The sequence below is a fragment of the Stigmatopora argus genome, chromosome 17 (assembly GCF_051989625.1).
Source record: "Stigmatopora argus isolate UIUO_Sarg chromosome 17, RoL_Sarg_1.0, whole genome shotgun sequence".
In the NCBI taxonomy this organism is placed as follows: Eukaryota; Metazoa; Chordata; class Actinopteri; order Syngnathiformes; family Syngnathidae; genus Stigmatopora; species Stigmatopora argus.
This window is the reverse complement of record NC_135403.1, coordinates 13,696,216-13,713,366: the sequence shown is the minus strand read 5'-3', so window position 1 is coordinate 13,713,366 and position 17,151 is coordinate 13,696,216. Positions and strand designations below refer to the sequence as shown.

Genomic DNA, 17,151 nt, shown 5'->3' with positions numbered 1-17,151 from the left:
ACCGTCCGCCGGCTGCCTAGCAACCGGGCCACCGCGGGGAGGGATGCGAAGTAGCGGCGAGGTAGCGAGACCTCGACGTGCTCTCCGATGGCCACACGAGCGCACACAGTTCCTTGACATCCATCTCGCGCTATTTAATTGTGGTCGCTGCCATTTGTGGGAGGGACCAAATGGCGTGGATGTCTACCACAGTCAACGGTAGCCAGTGAGTTGAAATACCTGACCCCTCCCCATAATTTCTCCCCACAGACGCCACCCTGATGCGTTACGCCGGCCCGACGGGCGTGGACGAGCGGCCCGTGGTCGTCGTCGCCGACTACGCCTCGCACACGGCGCGTCCGGGCAAGCGGACCAACGACACGGCCAAACGGGCCAAGAGACGGAGCCACCACAGCCAGAGCCCCTCCCACTACATTCTCCAAGCTAATCAGAGGCAGTCGCCGCCGAGAGACCCCGCCTCCGTTTACCACGTGAGCCATTTTCTTTTGTTGAAAACAAACTCAAGTATGCCAAGGTGGTCCCGAACGTTGGTTTCTCATCACGCGGAGTCGAGCGCACGTGGCAGGTGACCCAGTCGAACGCCGCGGCGTCAGCTTTCGCCGGGCCGACGGTGATCTTATACGTCTTGACGGCGCCTCCGCGAGAAGTCTTTTTGCGTACGCTGGCAGATGGCGTGCCAGTGGACGTGGGCGGACCCTCGTGGTGAGCCCTGGCGCGAGGCGGGCTGCCAGTGGCGCAGCTCCAGGCTTCCATATTTACAGCGGCGCTCTTTTGGGCTGGTCACTTGTTTTAGGTTAACCCTTCAATGGGCGGCGGTCACTGCCGTTAACACTTATTACCTTTAACATGATTGGATTGGATAACTTTATTCATCCCGTATTGGGGAAATTTCATTGTGACAGTAGCAAGAAAAGGCCATACCTGTCAACCTCTGCCGATAACTGCCCTTATAAATGATTACAATTCCCTTACAAACCCCCCAAAAACCTTACAAACACCGTACGACTCGTACGGTGTTTGTAAGGGTTTTTTGGGGGTTTGTAAGGAGAATCATAATCATTAATAAGGGCAGTTATTGGCAGAGGTTGACAGGTATGAAAGGCACAGTTATAAGTTAGACAGTATTAGCAAATAAGTATTTTGTAAATGATCGTTCCTTATTGGAGTTTTTAACATTATTTTTACATAGTATATTCATAAGTACATTCCTAAAGGAATATACAATGTTACATCTATCCGTAGATTTTTTTTTCATGGGATTTTAGCAAGCTGTATGCCCTTTCCCGTCCTTCTCCGTTTCGACATTTTTTTTTTTACTAGATCTATTACAAATGTCTCCCCCGTTTCCCCGATATCCATCACATTTACTACTTTGTAAAAAGGTCATGAGATAATCAAGATCCTGACAGGCTGCTTTTCCTTTTCCTCCGGCAGACATATCAACAGGCCTCCTCGCTGCAGACAAAGACGCGTAAGAAATATAAAGGTAAAACAGCAGGCTTCTACAGTTTATTGACATATGTAATGCCAACTATGACATGCGTTTGTATGGATGTAATGCTAGCATCTTGGCTAACTAGCTATGTCAAGTGAGCAGTAGTATTATGTTTATCTCAACAAAATGACTCCAATTCTTATTACTTTTCCCCCCAAAAAATCCATTTCTCTTTACATTTCCATATGTAAGCCCGTTTCAGTCTTGTCAATACAATTTCAAGCATGGCTTTTTCCGATAAACATGTTTTTTGGGGTCCCGCCGGCCTCTTGGTTGATTTCACCATCTGCCGCGAAGCTCCATCTGCATATTTCGACCGCGGCTGTGTTTGTTTACAGAAATGGGCCCAAAGCTTTCAAATGAACATGTTTATGCAACGTCCAAGTGGCCCATGAAATATTAGTCACACTTTTGGGTCTCTTCTGCAGTCACAAGCTGGTACACATTATTGTCTTTGCGAAGCTCGTGTTTCGACTTTGTCGAAACCCAATAGTTCGTCTTTCTATTGTTGGAGACTTTATGCTGCATGAGGTTATTTTTGCCTTTTCTCAGTTACACAACAACAAGAGTGTCAGACTCGGGTTGGTTCGCGGGCTGCTTTAACGTCAACGTGGGCCGGACCGTTTTAAATATAATATTTAGATTTTTTTTTTTATAAATGGATTAAAAGAACTGGATTAAAAGCCTTGAATATTCCGGTTTTTATAGATCTAAAACAATGTTTATTTTAGCTTTTTTTAAAATATATTTTTAGATTTTACAAAATAATTTTTGAACTAAAAACACCGTAAAAATGGATTAAAAAACGACAATTATTGATTTAAAAGGGGGAAAATCAGGAAATTTAATATACATCTATATTCTTCATTTTAATTCGATTGTAAAACAGAAAGTCTGCACTCATGATTTACTTTCCCGGGCCACACAAAATGATGCGGCGGGCCAGATTTGGCCCCCGGGCCGCCACTTTGACACATGTGCACTACAATAAGCTTTTTGGGAATATTGGATCCGTGTCCTCTGAGGAACTGGCTGTAAGAAAATGTTTTTTGGGGAAGCAAAAAAAACCCGCCATTTTCTTCCCCCGGCTGTTTATATGAAGCTCATTATCTTTCTTCAAGGATATCGGCAATATGTCTTTTTTTTTAAATTGTAATTGGTGTCATTTCAGGACGTAGTTTAGCGGGTCTGAGTCGACGTCGAGTCTCCTGCAAGGCGCTGGGTCGAGGCGATTGCGAAGGCTGGCTGTGGCGCAAAAGGGACGCCAAGGGTTACTTTTCTCACAAATGGAAGAAGTACTGGTTCGTTCTGAAGGACAACTGCCTGTACTGGTACATCAACGAAGAGGTACCGAGGGGGCTTGCGCGGGAACTCGTGGTTTGGAAAGCGCTCCCGGGCAATGTAGACAAAAATGTTATTTTTGAACGAATACCGTGCTTGTGAAACGACTAATCCAAAGCTATTTTGATGACTGGAGAACCCTTACAGATATTGATGATGTAGAATTGTATTGATTTTTTTTTTGTTGCATAAATTAGTTGTTCTCTAAATTATATAATATAATCCCACATCAAATTCCTAGTCCAATTTATGCGCATTTCCAGCTAAAATATAACGCACTTATCACGAAAAGATAAATAAATAAACGTGAGTCATGGTGATTAATCTTCTGAGCAAATTATGCTTTGCTCAACTCATTAGGATTCATCCTCTTGTGTGCAGGATGAAAAAGCAGAGGGCTTCGTCAGCCTTCCGGAGTTTAAAATCGACCGTGCCAGCGAATGCAGAAAAAAGTAGTACGTTAAAAAAATATATTAATAAGAGAGAGGGTTTGCGTGTCTCATTCTGCACACATTCTTTGTGTTCCCCAGTGCTTTCAAAGCGTGTCACCCCAAAATCAAGAGCTTCTTTTTTGCGGCGGACGGCGTGGATGACATGAACAGGTGCGCTTTGATTCGAGCCGTGTTTTGATGGTTTTTGTTTGCATTTTGACTTAAACGCCCTTTTTCCTGACTTGTCAGATGGCTGAGTCGACTCAACATGGCTGCCGTGGGCTACGCGGAGCGGGAGAGGATTCGTCAAGATCAAGGTGAGCCACTCGGCATTGACGGCGATGGATGTCGAATTTATTTTGTCTGAAGGGAATTCTAGAGATCATCCATTGTCATGCTTCATTGGCAATTAGGATGCAATTCTGTTTGTTTGCACAAATTGAACTTGTTACATTTCCCGCAGATTACTGGAGCGAGAGCGAGCACGAGGACGACGCCCCCTCCAGTCCTAAACAGGACAGCCCCCCACCTCCCTACGATACGTACCCGCGCCCGCCGTCGGTGAGTAAAAAAAAAAGCAGTCGATTTATTCCCAAATGTAGATAAAGACAGAAGAAAATGGCCTCTCTCAGATGAGCACTTACACGGAAGGCCGAACGACGCGACTGTCCTCCACCGAGACGTCGCGATCCCGTTCGTCACAGGAAGACTTCCTTTGCGCCGAAACGTCGGCCGCCGAGCCGCAGTACCACCCCTGCCCCCTGGGTGGCGGCACCGTGCACAGCGGCAGGAGGCCGGGAGGCAGCAACAGCAGCGACGCGACGTACCGATGCGACCCGCTAGAGGTTTGACATTGTATTTATTGACATTTTTACATCTTTATCTGAATTGGGCTTTATTCATTTCAAGATTTGTTATTGAGTTTTTAAATATCTTTCACAAATTAAATTTCGGCACTCCCGCTACTCCATTTTGTGTGAATAGGATTTATCCTATTTTGCAATAATTCCTCTCATTTGCTTCAATTCCTTTTAATATCGCCTCCGCAGTACCGCTCCAGTCCAGCAGGAGGCAGCAGCGAAACTGGCTCGCCCGGACGCTCGTCGTCGTCCCAGAGACGCTCGTGGCAGGACTTGATCGAAACGCCGCTGACGGAAGCCGGGTTGCACTACTTGCAGACGGGACCGCTCGGTAAGCAAAAAATTATCGGCTGCCGACGTGTAGCTGCGAGGTTTACCGCCTAGTTGATGTCAGCTGACGAGGTTTCTCTCTGAAATTTAGAAGACGCCGTGTTCGCCGAGCCTTTTCCGTCCAGCCCGACGCCCATGCTGGCCGGCGGCGTCTACACGCTCCCCGCTCCGAGGAGCGTCCCGTTGCCCATCGCCACGCAGCGGCTGCTCCCCACGCCGGAACGAGGCGGGAAACCCCGCAGCTACACGTTGCCGCGCGACAGCAACATCCACACGCTGCTGGCGCCGCCCGTCGGGGAGGAGCGGCGCCCGCACGGCGGTGAGCACGGGACGAGAAGCCCCGACCGACCGACCGACCGACCGACTTTTGCGCCTTTTGACCAATTGCGGTCTCCCCAGGTGGCAGCGAGGGCGCGTCCCTGGGCGACCTGTTCCGGGCGTGCGAGCAGGGCGGCGTGAGTCCGCTGGGCCGGGAGGCGGAAGCCAGAGGCCAGTCCGAGTTCAGGCAGTCCTTCCTGCGGCGGACCGCCGACCCGCAGCTCAACGATCGGCTGCACCGCCTGCGCATTCTCAACTCCACGTTGAAGGTAAGACGAAAGCCTAATAACCTAGTAGAAAAATGGTTTACTGGATAAGCATTTAAATAGCTAAAAACAATAAACTATAATTTTAAATGAAGCATTTTTCATGTAGACCAAGGGTTTCAAACTCGGGTTGGTTCGCGGGCCACATTAACGTCAACTTGATTTCATGCGGGCTGGACCATTTTAGATATAATATTTAGATTTTTTTTAAAATAAATTGATTAAAAGCCCTGAATATTCATATTTTTTTATAGATCTAAAAGAATGTTTATTTTAGCTTTTTTAAAATATATTTTTAGATTTTACAAAATGAATTTTGAACTAAAAACACAGAAAAAAATGGATTAAAAAATGACAATTATTGATTTAAAAGGGGTAAAATCTGGAAATGTAATATACATCTCTACTCTTCATTTATAATTTGATCCTAAAACAGAAAGTCGCCACTCATGATTTACTACGGGCCACACAAAATGATGCGGCGGGCCAGATTTGGCCCCCGGGCCGCCACTTGGATACGTGATGTAGACGTTTACTTGAGATTTTCTTTTAAATTTATCCTCTTTAAATATTTTAACGAAAATAACAATTATTGTTACCCTCATTAATTATACACGTTTTAAATGGCTTCATCATTTTGTCAATTCCAAAGACTAAAATAAATACAAGCGCTCCCAAAAAAAAGCAGCATAACAAAAACGCCACACGCGATTTACGCTCACTTATTCAAAGTGGCCGCCGTTCATTAAGAATGCATGGAAATGACGTGCTATCCGCGTACACTTTATGACAGCCATATTTATTCTCCCGGACATTTCCGCTGCATCCCCGACCGAATGAGAACCAGAAGTAATTTATGTTGTTGTTGTGGGGCTTCTTTTTCAAAGTGACAGCCCCCAATTCACCCCCCCGCCAAGAGTGCGTGCGGATTTAACGCTGCCTGACATGCACTGTTTGTGCTTTCCTCTTTTGGAGCGGCTTTTCTTGTCGGTCTTGTGGCTTCAGCATTTGTGCTGTGTTCTTGTGTCCCAGTGGGGGCGCCGTGCCGTGTCTTTGTCCCGTTTGGCTTCTCCAGCTCAGGATAGGCTTGGCAGAGCCCGGCTTTTTTCTGTGTGCTTTCTGTCCGTCTACGTGGAGACCCGTTTTCAGCCCTTTTCAAAAGCCGCCCCTCCAAAAGAAAACGTGACTCCGTCCCATTGTCTTTGTGCGTAGGACAGAGAGGGGGAGCTAGCGCTGATTGACAGGCTCTTGGCCCGCCCACAGCTGTCGTCCGCCGAGTTCCAGGAGTGGAAGCGAGCTTATCAGGAGCTCTTCTCGCAGATGCCCGACGAGATCGAGATCGAGATCGAGATCGAGATCGAGCCCGAGCCCCGGTCCGACCTCGAGCCGGGGACGCCCACCACGCCCTCGCTAGCCCACACGCACTCCTATATCGAGACGCACGTCTGACGAGCGCAAAAAATTGAGGTCATACGACACTCGGAAGTGAAATATTTCTCAAAAATCAACTCATTTCAGTCTGGAGAGGATTATGCTGTTTCATATTCTCACTTTTCTGAAACAAAACTTACTCTCTTCTGCCTACGCCAGTTCTAAAAGTATTTCTTTGGCGCCACCTTTAGGCATCCGGATGCCGAGAAATGAGTTCTGGAAAAACGCTGGACTTTTTGGTGTTCCTTCGCTGCCATTTTCTGGCATCTTGGTGTCGAGGAATGACACTGGAGCACTTTGTTCCATCATTTTTAGCGTGTTGCTTGCTAGCTAAACGCGGTTATGAAACTCAGTAGTTTTAGTATTGTCATTATTAAAATCAAAAAGGCTTTGTAATTAAAAGTTAACTTATAAAATCAATTTAAGTATAAAATTAGCCGCCAACGCTTCTAGTGATTTGTAATGCGCCCTTGTTGTAAATAGAAAATATGATATCAGTTATGAGGCATTTTTTTGTGTTAAACAGTGCTAGATGCAAACATTCAGTGTTTTGGCTGATGTCATATATCTGAGTGTCCAAATGATTATTTCATAACTCAAAACGATAATTCTTTGTTTGTGATATGTGGGATCAATAAAGTTTGGCCATTTTGATTTATTTTCTTTCAATGCAAGGAAAATATCTCATGGACTCATTGGCAGAGAATAAGCTAAGCTCTTGTCCTTTTTGACTTTAGGTCGCTTTTGTGGTTTAATCCAAGTTGGTATGTCGTTTTTACCCTCATAAACACGACTGCCGCTTGTTTTCTGAGCAAATCTGTGAAAAAAAACGTGCTTAACACACCCATTGTTGAAATGTGAGTACTGTGTTAGCCGTGCTTGGATCTGACACTGCAAACTAACTACAGTTTTTAGCTTAGTTCCACTAGTTGGCACTTAAAATGGCATCACAGCGCCCCCCGTGGTCCTTGTTAGTCGGGCACCGGCAGCAAGGCGCACTCGGTGTCCGTGAGGGGTCTCGGTAGGCGACAGATTTCCCGCCACTGGTCTTTCTTGGGTTCATACTCCAGCACGCTCTTTAGCACCACTTGTTGGCCGTCGCTCCACTTTGTCCCCCCAAAAACCAGGACGCTCCCCGTCGGAGTCGCCGCCGTCCCGTAGCCGAACGATGCGACGAGCGGGGGCCGCAGCGTGGTCCAGTGATCCGCCAGCGGGTCGTAGCGCTCGATATCGGCGAAGGCCTCGTACATCCCCAAGAGGGCGTAGAGGTAGCCCCGGGCGCTAGCCATCCGGTGTCCGAACCTCCCGATGGACATGGCTGCCACTTTCCTCCAGAGTTTTGCCTTCCGGTCCCAGCACAGAACTTCCCTTCGACTCTGGGTCTGTCCCGGGATCGGGACGGTCCCGGGATCGTCCGAGAGACCTCCCGACACGTAGACGTTCCCCTCGAGCCCGGCGCTGGCGTGCCCGTAGAGGGGTCCCGGCATGGGTGCCCCCCTCCTCCACGAGCCGGCCTCCGAGTCGTAAAACTCCACGGAAGCCAGCGTGGTCGGCGCCCCCCCGTGGGGAGGTGCGCGTCGACCTCCGATGGCGTAGATGGCGCCATCGCTGACGCAGCAAGTGAACTTGGTCCTCCTCTGCAGCATGGACTCCACTTGTAGCCAGCACTCGAAACGGGGGTCGTAGCGCCACGCTTGGTTGGAGATTTCGACGGAAACCGCTTTACCGCCATCTTCGCTCACCAACTCTCCGCCCACCACGAAGAGGAAGCCCCCCAAGGAGCACACGCAGTGGTTCCGCAATCCCAAGGGCAGGCAGGAAGTCAGGGTGGCGAAGGTCCTACTCTTCAGATGAAATGCCAACACCTGCCGCTCGGGACAATCCGGGTTCGAACCCCCGCCGACAAGTAGCACTCGATCGGCCGCCCGGAGCGTGGACTGTTTGCTCTGCCTGATGGGCTTTGCCGAGCCCGCTCCGTGGTACTCCAGCGCCCTGGTCACCTGGCTCCTGATCAGAGGCGTCCCCGTGGCCGTGTGGGCGTGGCTTAGAGGCACGAGATCACCCGGAGCGACCAGTCCGAAGCGCAGGCGGCTTAGCAGGAGATTGGACTGAAGCAATGGGAGGGGTCCGTTCTCACTTAACCATTCAAGAGCCAGCTTGAGCAGCTCCGCCTCCTTGACGGCCGGAATTTCTTCGGCTTCCAACACCGCCATCATCGATGGGAGGTTCAAACTCAGTAGATGGTCCCGTCTTTCACGCAACAGAGTCGCCATCTCCCAGGCGACGGTCTCCTGGGCCGCTTCCAACGCCTCCGGAAGCGCGTGGCGCTCCGCTAAATTAGCGTAGCTGCAGCAATTCCCCGCGCCCAGCTCGTCCGTCATGTACCGTTCGCAAATGGAAACCGCCGCCTCCACTTGGAGGTACCTGGCCGCCTCCAGAACCTCCGGGAGCGTCTCCGCCGACACCTTCAACCAGCCCGAGTATAGGAAGTCCAAAATGACATCCAAGCCCACGGGCGTTAGCGCCGGTAGCCGGACGCGCGGCGCTAATCTCTCGGCCGCGGCCTCCCCGAATAGAGCCCAAAAATAATCGCTGGAGCTGGCCAGGAGCGCCCGGTGGCAGGGGAAGGAGACGCCCTTTGTCTCCAGCACCACGTCGCACATCCTCCCGGCCAAACGCAGGCGCTGGAATCGAGCTAGCAGCTCCGTCCGCTGGGACGCGCTATACAGGACGGAGTAGCTCTCCATCCGAAGCTCCTATCGTCCTTTTGGGAGCGTAGACGAGCGCCCAAAAACAGAAACCAGAACCTCCCCTCCGTGTGACCTTCCCGCCTTGATCCTCCGCCTTGAGTCCGCCGCCCTTTGGTCTACGCCAAATACCGCGCGCTCACATGGCAGGGTTTAGTGTCTATCCTGACGGATGAACTCATTGGCAAATCCAGCCGTCCGTCTGAGCCCAAGGGCGCCGCCGCCAAGGCACCCACGCTATCTGGATTCTCATCTCCATGGCGACAGGAATAGAAACAGGTTCATCTCGAACCACCATCAAATACGCCAGTGACAAGACCAGGTCCACATGGGATGCTAAGTGTTATTTTGGAGTCCTTTTATCGGGTTTCAGCGTGTTTATGAGCCCGTTGATTAATGGAGGGGGCCCCGAGAGCTACCGTCCGCCGCAAATTGGGCGGGCGGTGCACTCGCCAGCCGTCTCCGCTGTTTACGCCGGGATTTATGATTGTGGTCTTAGAATAGCCGGCGTTCGCGCGCCCACGTGTGCGCAATGTGTCACGACGCCTCTTTGCCTGGCGTTGGCTTTGTTGCCACAAAGTCAAACGGTCCCGTGTGGATGTTATCGTGGCGCTCCCGGCCTGATGCCGGCCGGCTAAACTTAGATACAGCTGCTCCGCGTTGCTCTGGCTATATTTGTGCGCTGTGGACGGTGATGGATGTCCGTCCATCCGTTGTGATAGGGAGGGATGGCAGCGAGCACTTGCTTGCATTATTTTGCAGAGTATTTCGTTTTTCCTGTCCGTTTTAGTCCGCAAAAGAGCATTTTTTTGTTGTTGTGTGCTTATTAATAGTAAACAATAATGAGCATATAACTCTTGTTTTAACGGCAAAATATTGTTTGGAATAAATTGCACTGTCTCAAAACAGTTTATATTTTAAACAGGTAATTTCTCATAATTAATGCCCCAAGCAAACGTAGCATAATCCTAGAAAGAACAAACATAGGAAACTGATTAGCGACTTTAACAGCGTTGTAACAATAATAAGATAAATATTTTTTGGGTATATTAACATTCATTTAAATTCATCTTGATGTCAAAATGTATCTAGTTTTGTGATGAATTACGGCCCAATAAACAAAAAACTTGCATTTCCATTGAACCAATTTCATTTATTATTTAAACAAACAAAACACCAAACACAATTTGATCTTAAAAATTAATTTTTAAAAACTGAAAAATAAGATTTCCTCTTGCTTGACCTTCATCACCCGAAACAGAGTTTTCTCGTTGTCATGGTTACCCGCCAGCGTCTGTTGTCTTTTGCCACCTGAAGCAAAAAAAGCACCAAAAAATCAAAAGAAAAACATTAATACAGAGCAAATCATTTGGCTTTTTGATGGATTAATTGAACAACATGTTTATGAGGTCGCCTGGTGTGTGTCACACACACTTTGACCTTATTTAGTTGCTTGAGAAGGGCCAAAAAACGCACTTGGTGTGTGTGACAAGCACTTCATCAGTTATTAATAGCGCCTGACTCAGCCCCGCCTTCTAACACGAGCACAGGGCATGGCTTTTACCGCCCTCGTGTGGACGTAGATGTTACTGACGGGTTTTCGAACATATCAGAAGGTGCTTTAGAAGCTCAAATTTGGTCAAATTAATGATGGCTTTAATATTATTTCATAAATTGAATCCCGTGTTTCACTCTGAAACGTGTTCAATATTAAAAAAGGGAAATTAGATTTTATTGTGTACACTGAGGTTGTTTTCAGTCAAATTTGACTTGAGATTCACCATTTAATTCATGGAAATTATGTCAATGTTTTTCATGGAAATAAAGGTTAGGGGACGTTTTACAGTTTTGACTTACTTTATTTTACTTTTGTATTATAGAAAGTCATATAATGTTAATTATGATAATTTTGAAATTATTTGAATGAATTCTTTATTAGGTTTTTTTTCTTATAGATTGCCCAACTTATGTATTTTTAACAAAAAAAAAGAATGAATTCAAATAGGCAATTGCATATTATTCATTTCATATTTTGAATGAATTATTTTGTTTTAAACCATGATTTTTTTCCCAGACTCTCATTTCAGGAGGCCGCCATTTTTATCGTCACATGACCGAATCAGTATTGAGGACATGATATTTTAAACAAAACATTTTTTTTCCAATTTGTTTTTATTATTGTCACCTGGCGTTACTCCTTGGTGACCCATCTCAGCTCGCTCTTGACGTTCTGCAGCTCCGAGAGGTTGACGGCCGGTCCGGGCAGCTTAACGGCGCCCGGCAACGTCTTTTTCTCCTCCTGCGGCGACTGCGCGGCGGCGGCGCCGTCGCCATCGCCGTCGCTCCCCCGTTCCGTCGGCGAGGGGGCCTGAGGGGAGACCTCATCATCAGATGACATGAAAGATTCCAATTTTGGGGCCCGTTTTGTCCCATCTGACCTCATGCGCCTCTCCCGTTTCTTCTCTCCTCCTCACAGGATGTCCCGCCCCCGGACGCATAGCTCCCATCGGGATGTTGAGATTAGCCTGCCGGACAGCCAATCAGAAGCTCGGGTGCATGCTCGCCTCCATCGTTAACAAACATCCGCCTAACATCCCGCGAGGTACCGCCACGTAAAGACTAACCCAGTTCGCGTGGAAGAATTAATGTGGTCTTGTCGGAGAAGGACGGGAAAATGGTGAAACCACATTTTTAACAAAAAATCCTTTCTTTTGCTCTTGTCTTGATTATCATTTGTGTTGTATAATGACAAAGATGGCGCCTCATGGTTAGAAAAGTAAACGAGCACAACCAGCAATCCACCATTAATAAAGATTGAAATGTGCGTGAAATGACTCTGCTTTTAAAAGGAGTTCATCTGCCTAGCAACAAGTGATGCATGTGCTTTTTCACTCATGGATGTCCAATCTTTTTGAAGTGGGAGATCTGACAGTAAATGAACCAACATTCATTTTCTGTTAATCTTCCTACTTGAAATGGATTGGACGTCTTGCCAACATCTTCAAAAATTGAATTTGTTCTTCCTCTGGCCAAAAAGCTCCTTCCCACCAATTAGCAAAAAAATAATAATAATCAAGCCCGGTCGGTACGCAGGTTTTGTTTCTCCATTATGAATATTTTCAAGCAAGAATGCCCAGAAATAAGCCTTTTTTCCCCACCCTACAATTTTTCCACAGTATAATTGTTCATTGCTAAACTCTTTTCTGGAAATACTTGAATAGTGTCTGTAACTTAATACTTTTCCTTTCCTGAAATATCCCAGATTTTGTTTGTGCCGGGCTCAATAACTGCAGTAAATTCGTGAAACTAAACTAGTGGTAGGTCCAAGAAAAAGAAAAAGAAAAATCTAACAATGCCAATAGGTCAGCATTTACTAAATACAAGACTGTAGTATCTTATTAAAACGTCCATGACAGCCAATGAGTTCAAGCAAACCATGTAAGCAATTTATATTTAAGTGAGCATGCAGTATTATTATTTTTTTTCTCGCAAAAACGTGGTCTTTTCGACCCAAATGATATCGGCGCGACGCAATTGTGAACTTCCACTTTCCAAGCAAACGCGTACTCCAGAATGAATGATTTTTTTTACCTGCAGGGCCTTGACGTTGGACGACGGTTTGGACATTTTGGCCGTTGTTGACCTGAAAGCAGCACAAGGAGGAAGGTAGAAGTTCCGCGGGCTTTTCTCCGTCCCGGGATAGCGTTTCAGTTGCCTGGCAACATGCCGCACAGGGCGCCAGCTAGTCAGGAACCCAGGTCTGCATCATTCATGAGTAGTACGACCCCTAGTCGTTAATTTTCAACCTTACCTTTCATACACAAACGTTAACTCCTCCAACTCATTGATGCTCTTATCTCAAATCTTTGCTCTCAAGTCAAAAGCCTAAATTTCAGACTTGCCGCTTCACTACAAGCGGAATGTAACGCTAGAAGTTTCTGCGACCTATTTAGCTTATCATTTCTCGAAGGGCCAACCAATATCCCCCCCAAACCGCCCCCCCTCGACCCACACACACACACTGCGCGACAACAATAGCCACCGCCAGGCGCCCTTGACGTGACATACGAGCACGCAGCCTTGAAATGATTGACCTCCCGAATGACAAGCGGCTTTATTTCCCATCGCCAAAGTCTTGGCGGGCGTCGGAGGAGACAAACTAAAGTTGACGTACCTGCTGACGACGCGAAAGTTTGACGTACGGCCGACTCGACTGTCACTTAGCTTCCCATTTCTGCCACGAACGAACGAACGAGCTGGTCTCTCTGCCCTCCTGCTTTGAAGCAGCGGCAAGATTCCTCTCATATCTGGGATTTGTTCTCACTATAAATAGAAGAGTGATACTTACACAGAAGGGACCTGCTTTCCATCCCCACACACATTTAGGAGGACGACCGCATTCGCTTGCGTTTCAATATCGTCTTTGTGAGTTTCAAAAGCGCTAAATCGGTGCTTAACCAAATTCCATAGGGGGGAAAAATGATTTAACCTTTGTCCCCGTGGAAAGACCAATTCAATATCAATTTATTCAACAACATATGGACCTGATGGAGTATAAACCAGCTTTAGTCCAAACATGCTTAAATTCAGGATTCTAAACCCCCAAAAACCCATTAAGGACTTTAAATGTGCACAGGAGCTGACTGCTGCCAACTAGAAGACACGAGTGGAAGTGTAGCACCTAGTATTGTTTATTTCCACCAAAAATGTATATATTTAATATATATACAAACATACATAGATGACCAGATAGTTCAATAGTGGAATTCTGTATTTTTTTTAATTATCTTGGAGTTTTGACAGCCCAAAAGAGTACTTTTTATGCACTCATTTGTAGTATAAAATTACGTCCGTATCTTAAACCTAATCCAAAATGCATAATTTTCCCACCTCTCCCTCAAACATGAAATATATTTGAGTTTTATTACCAGAAAAAGGCCAACATTTATTAAGTTCGCTTACATTTGTTGGTGCAGTTCCACAGTTGTCCACATGACGGCGATAAAGACCTGACCTGCTTCATCACCAACAAAGAACCGGAGCGACTCAACCCGGAAGTGTGGATTCGTGTTTACTATTTTCCAGCAGTGGAAGCTCATTCACGTACAAAAACGCCCTTTATTTGGCATTTTATCTTCTTTTTCTGGTGGTGAGCGGGCGTCCGGAGTGCCATGGATGCGGTTAAGCGCGGCCGGTAGTGTCCTCGCCCCCGGAGCGGACGCAGCATGATTCCCGTACCCCTGTTGGTGTGCGTGCTGGCCGGCTGGTGCGCCGTGTACCTCGCGGACACGCTGCTCAAGGTGATGATAACAAATTCAAACACCTCTCAATACCCAAATAGTCTTTATATTACTTTAAAATACATGTTTTCCTCATCATTTGAGTGTTTTGGTTTGCTACAAACAACTTGTTTTGCTTTATTAAGGTGGAGCAAGTTAACTCAAGGCCATTTACGTATTTCATTTTAATTGCCCATTTGGACTTAACAAGTAATACGATTAATTTATGTACTGCTGCTTTTTTTTTTAGCAGGACAGATTTGGGTATGATTCTCATTGCATTTGTATTTGAGCCAGTCCTCCCAATCCAATGGGATTGGACGTCTAGCACCGTCAATGGCAAACAGTGACTTAATACCGTTTTTTTGTGTATTGTACTTTTGATTAGTCGCAGTGATTTGCAAGAAAGTCGTGCTTTTGATGGTCAAGAAAATAGTTGATGTTTTCATTTGGACACTGTTTTGCAGTCGTCGTCAACGCATCGGATCGGCTACGACTCGTGGCTGGCCCGACGGGGTTTGATGCTGGCCCCGTTCCACATCCGGTGGCAGACCACCATTTTCAACCGGCTCTTTGCGTACTGCGCCCGCATTCACCCGCGAGCGCTATACATCTGGTGAGTGGTCATCCGGATTTTAATTGTGGTAATTTATGTATTTCATTATTAATATATTTTAATTTTATTCAATTGCGTGGAGTCAATTATTTTCTTTTTTTTCTTTTAGTTTAATTTTAATTCAATGTATTTAATCCATTCTATTTTTTAAAATATTTTTTAAATATTTCAATCTTTTTTTCTTCTAAAATTCGATTGAAAGCATTATTCATGTATTTTAATTTTATTCAGTTGCGTCGAGTCAATAATTTCTTTTTTCTTTTTGTATATTAAAAATAAAAAATAATTATATCGTTTTTATTTTTCGGCAGTATTTTTAATGTACTAATTTGTATTTTCTACTTATTTTTTGAGTTTACTTTTAATTCAATCTATTTAATCCATTCCATTTAAAAAAAAAAATTCTTTTTATATTTCAATCTTTTTTTCTTCCTAAAATTCCATCAAAAGCATTGTTTTAAAATGACAAATTAAAAGGTTTTTTAAATGGTTAAAATAAATGAAAAAGGCGTTCCCAGGTTTAACAGCGGGCTGGTGTTCGGCGTGGCGGCCATGTTGGCGTCGGTGGCGCTCCTGGTCAAGACGCTGCAGCAGACCCTCGCTCAGATGACCAGCGACAATCCGCGCATCGGAGCCCAACAGGGCTTACAGGTGGTGGTGCGTATCTTTGTTGTTGTCGTCTGTTGAATTGAGGACAGAAATGCAATTAGCATATACTACAAGTGAATTTTTTTGTTTTTTTTTTGGTTCAGGTTCCTGGTGTCAACTTGCCAACAAGTCATCTTGGCTACTTCTTCCTCGCTCTCCTGCTCAGCGGCATCGTACACGAGCTGGGCCACGCCGTAGCGGCTATCAGGTAGATCTCAAATCGCAAACACGTATTACACACTCACCAAAAAAACTACAACAAAAAAGTTGTCATATTGCAACTTCAGTCTTGAATAACATGAGATCGCATTATTTTTTTCCCTTCATCGTGTTAACAACATTATCATACAACATATGTTGTATTATCGTTATTTTCCGGCCAATACCATACGGCTCGACCACCCAAGTCCTTTTTATGAAACGTTGTGTAAAAAGGAGGAAATGCTTTGAAATGTGATCATCTCGACGTCCAATCAACTAGGGAGCAAGTCCGCGTGAACGGCTTCGGCATGTTCGTGTTCGTGGTGTACCCCGGCGCCTTCGTGGATCTCTTCACCACGCACCTGAACATCGTGTCGCCCGTCCAGCAGCTGCGCATTTTCTGCGCCGGTGAGAAAAAATGCCACCCTATAAAACTCATTCTAACTTGATGAAAGCGTTCCATTCAATTCCGATCGCAACCGCTAGAGGTCATCAAAGTTCCCCCTTTTCTCTCCTCAGGCGTGTGGCACAATTTCGTGCTGTGCCTCTTGGCGTTGGCCTTTCTCTTCCTGTTGCCGCTCGCCCTCTTTCCGCTCTACTCCACCGGAGCGGGGGCGCTGGTCACCGAAGTGGCGCCCGGGTCGGCGGCCGACGGGCCCAGGGGGCTGTCGGCGGGCCACCTGGTCACGGCGTTGGAGGAGTGTCCCGTGGCCGGCGTGGACGACTGGGACCGCTGCCTGGCGCGTTTATCCCGGGCGCCGCAGACGGGTTACTGCGTGCAGGCCGATGGGATGCAGCCCAGTTGGGCCCACGGACGAGGTGGGTCGGCGTACCTTGAAAAATGCCACTTTTTTTTTTTTTCAACGAGGAAACAAACACATTTTAAGCATTGACGAGTCAAAAAGATTGAAATACTACAATCATGGTTCATTGTGAACGCATAGGGGCTGGTGTCATGAATTAAATTGTGAAATAATTAGGCTTTTACATTGAATAAGGTCATTAATGACGCATATTTATTGAATTCCCATGTTAAGTCATTCATGAAACATTGAAATGTTTATTTATTCATTTGATTCTTTCCCATTTGAATCTTCAATAATAGCGTGGCAATATTTTGAAAGAATTTCATACTGAAATTAATTGCAGTTGAATGGCTCATTTTTTGAGTGACCAACTTTACAACAA

The 17,151-nt window shown here is 46.3% G+C and overlaps 4 protein-coding genes across 6 annotated transcripts in view; 2 read left to right on the top strand and 2 right to left on the bottom strand.

Moving 5' to 3' along the window:
- cnksr2a (connector enhancer of kinase suppressor of Ras 2a) overlaps positions 1-11,844 on the top strand; it is a 22,988-nt gene extending 11,144 nt beyond the window's left edge. For 2 of the 3 annotated variants that reach the window (XM_077624544.1, XM_077624543.1), the window contains exons 13-24: positions 250-470; positions 1,435-1,486; positions 2,667-2,842; positions 3,218-3,291; positions 3,367-3,438; positions 3,517-3,584; positions 3,731-3,828; positions 3,900-4,112; positions 4,317-4,458; positions 4,549-4,776; positions 4,857-5,044; positions 6,254-6,526. In XM_077624544.1, coding sequence (XP_077480670.1) covers positions 250-470; positions 1,435-1,486; positions 2,667-2,842; positions 3,218-3,291; positions 3,367-3,438; positions 3,517-3,584; positions 3,731-3,828; positions 3,900-4,112; positions 4,317-4,458; positions 4,549-4,776; positions 4,857-5,044; positions 6,254-6,490 — 1,769 coding nt within the window. In that variant the 3' untranslated portion in view covers positions 6,491-6,526. Of the gene's footprint in view, positions 1-249; positions 471-1,434; positions 1,487-2,666; positions 2,843-3,217; positions 3,292-3,366; positions 3,439-3,516; positions 3,585-3,730; positions 3,829-3,899; positions 4,113-4,316; positions 4,459-4,548; positions 4,777-4,856; positions 5,045-6,253; positions 6,527-11,695 lie in introns of those variants that run through there. The other variant, XM_077624545.1, reaches the window with a different exon arrangement.
- klhl34 (kelch-like family member 34) lies at positions 7,204-9,219 on the bottom strand. The gene has a single exon (XM_077624547.1). The coding sequence runs from the start codon at positions 9,217-9,219 to the stop codon at positions 7,444-7,446; it is 1,776 nt and encodes a 591-aa protein (XP_077480673.1). The 3' UTR covers positions 7,204-7,443.
- Positions 10,358-13,531, bottom strand: smpx (small muscle protein X-linked). Its single transcript, XM_077624550.1, has 5 exons — positions 13,394-13,531; positions 12,811-12,862; positions 11,658-11,744; positions 11,405-11,587; positions 10,358-10,530 (listed from the first exon to the last, which is right to left on the bottom strand). Exons 1-4 carry the CDS (start codon positions 13,522-13,524, stop codon positions 11,411-11,413), a joined length of 447 nt encoding a protein of 148 aa, XP_077480676.1. The 5' UTR covers positions 13,525-13,531; the 3' UTR covers positions 10,358-10,530; positions 11,405-11,410.
- The window catches only part of mbtps2 (membrane-bound transcription factor peptidase, site 2), a 7,049-nt gene continuing 1,604 nt past the window's right edge, over positions 11,707-17,151 (top strand). The window contains exons 1-8 of the mRNA XM_077624548.1: positions 11,707-11,821; positions 12,817-12,977; positions 14,196-14,519; positions 14,966-15,114; positions 15,633-15,771; positions 15,867-15,970; positions 16,244-16,371; positions 16,483-16,782. Of these exons, the coding sequence (XP_077480674.1) occupies positions 14,445-14,519; positions 14,966-15,114; positions 15,633-15,771; positions 15,867-15,970; positions 16,244-16,371; positions 16,483-16,782 (895 nt within the window). The 5' untranslated portion in view covers positions 11,707-11,821; positions 12,817-12,977; positions 14,196-14,444. The remainder of the gene's footprint in view (positions 11,822-12,816; positions 12,978-14,195; positions 14,520-14,965; positions 15,115-15,632; positions 15,772-15,866; positions 15,971-16,243; positions 16,372-16,482; positions 16,783-17,151) is intronic.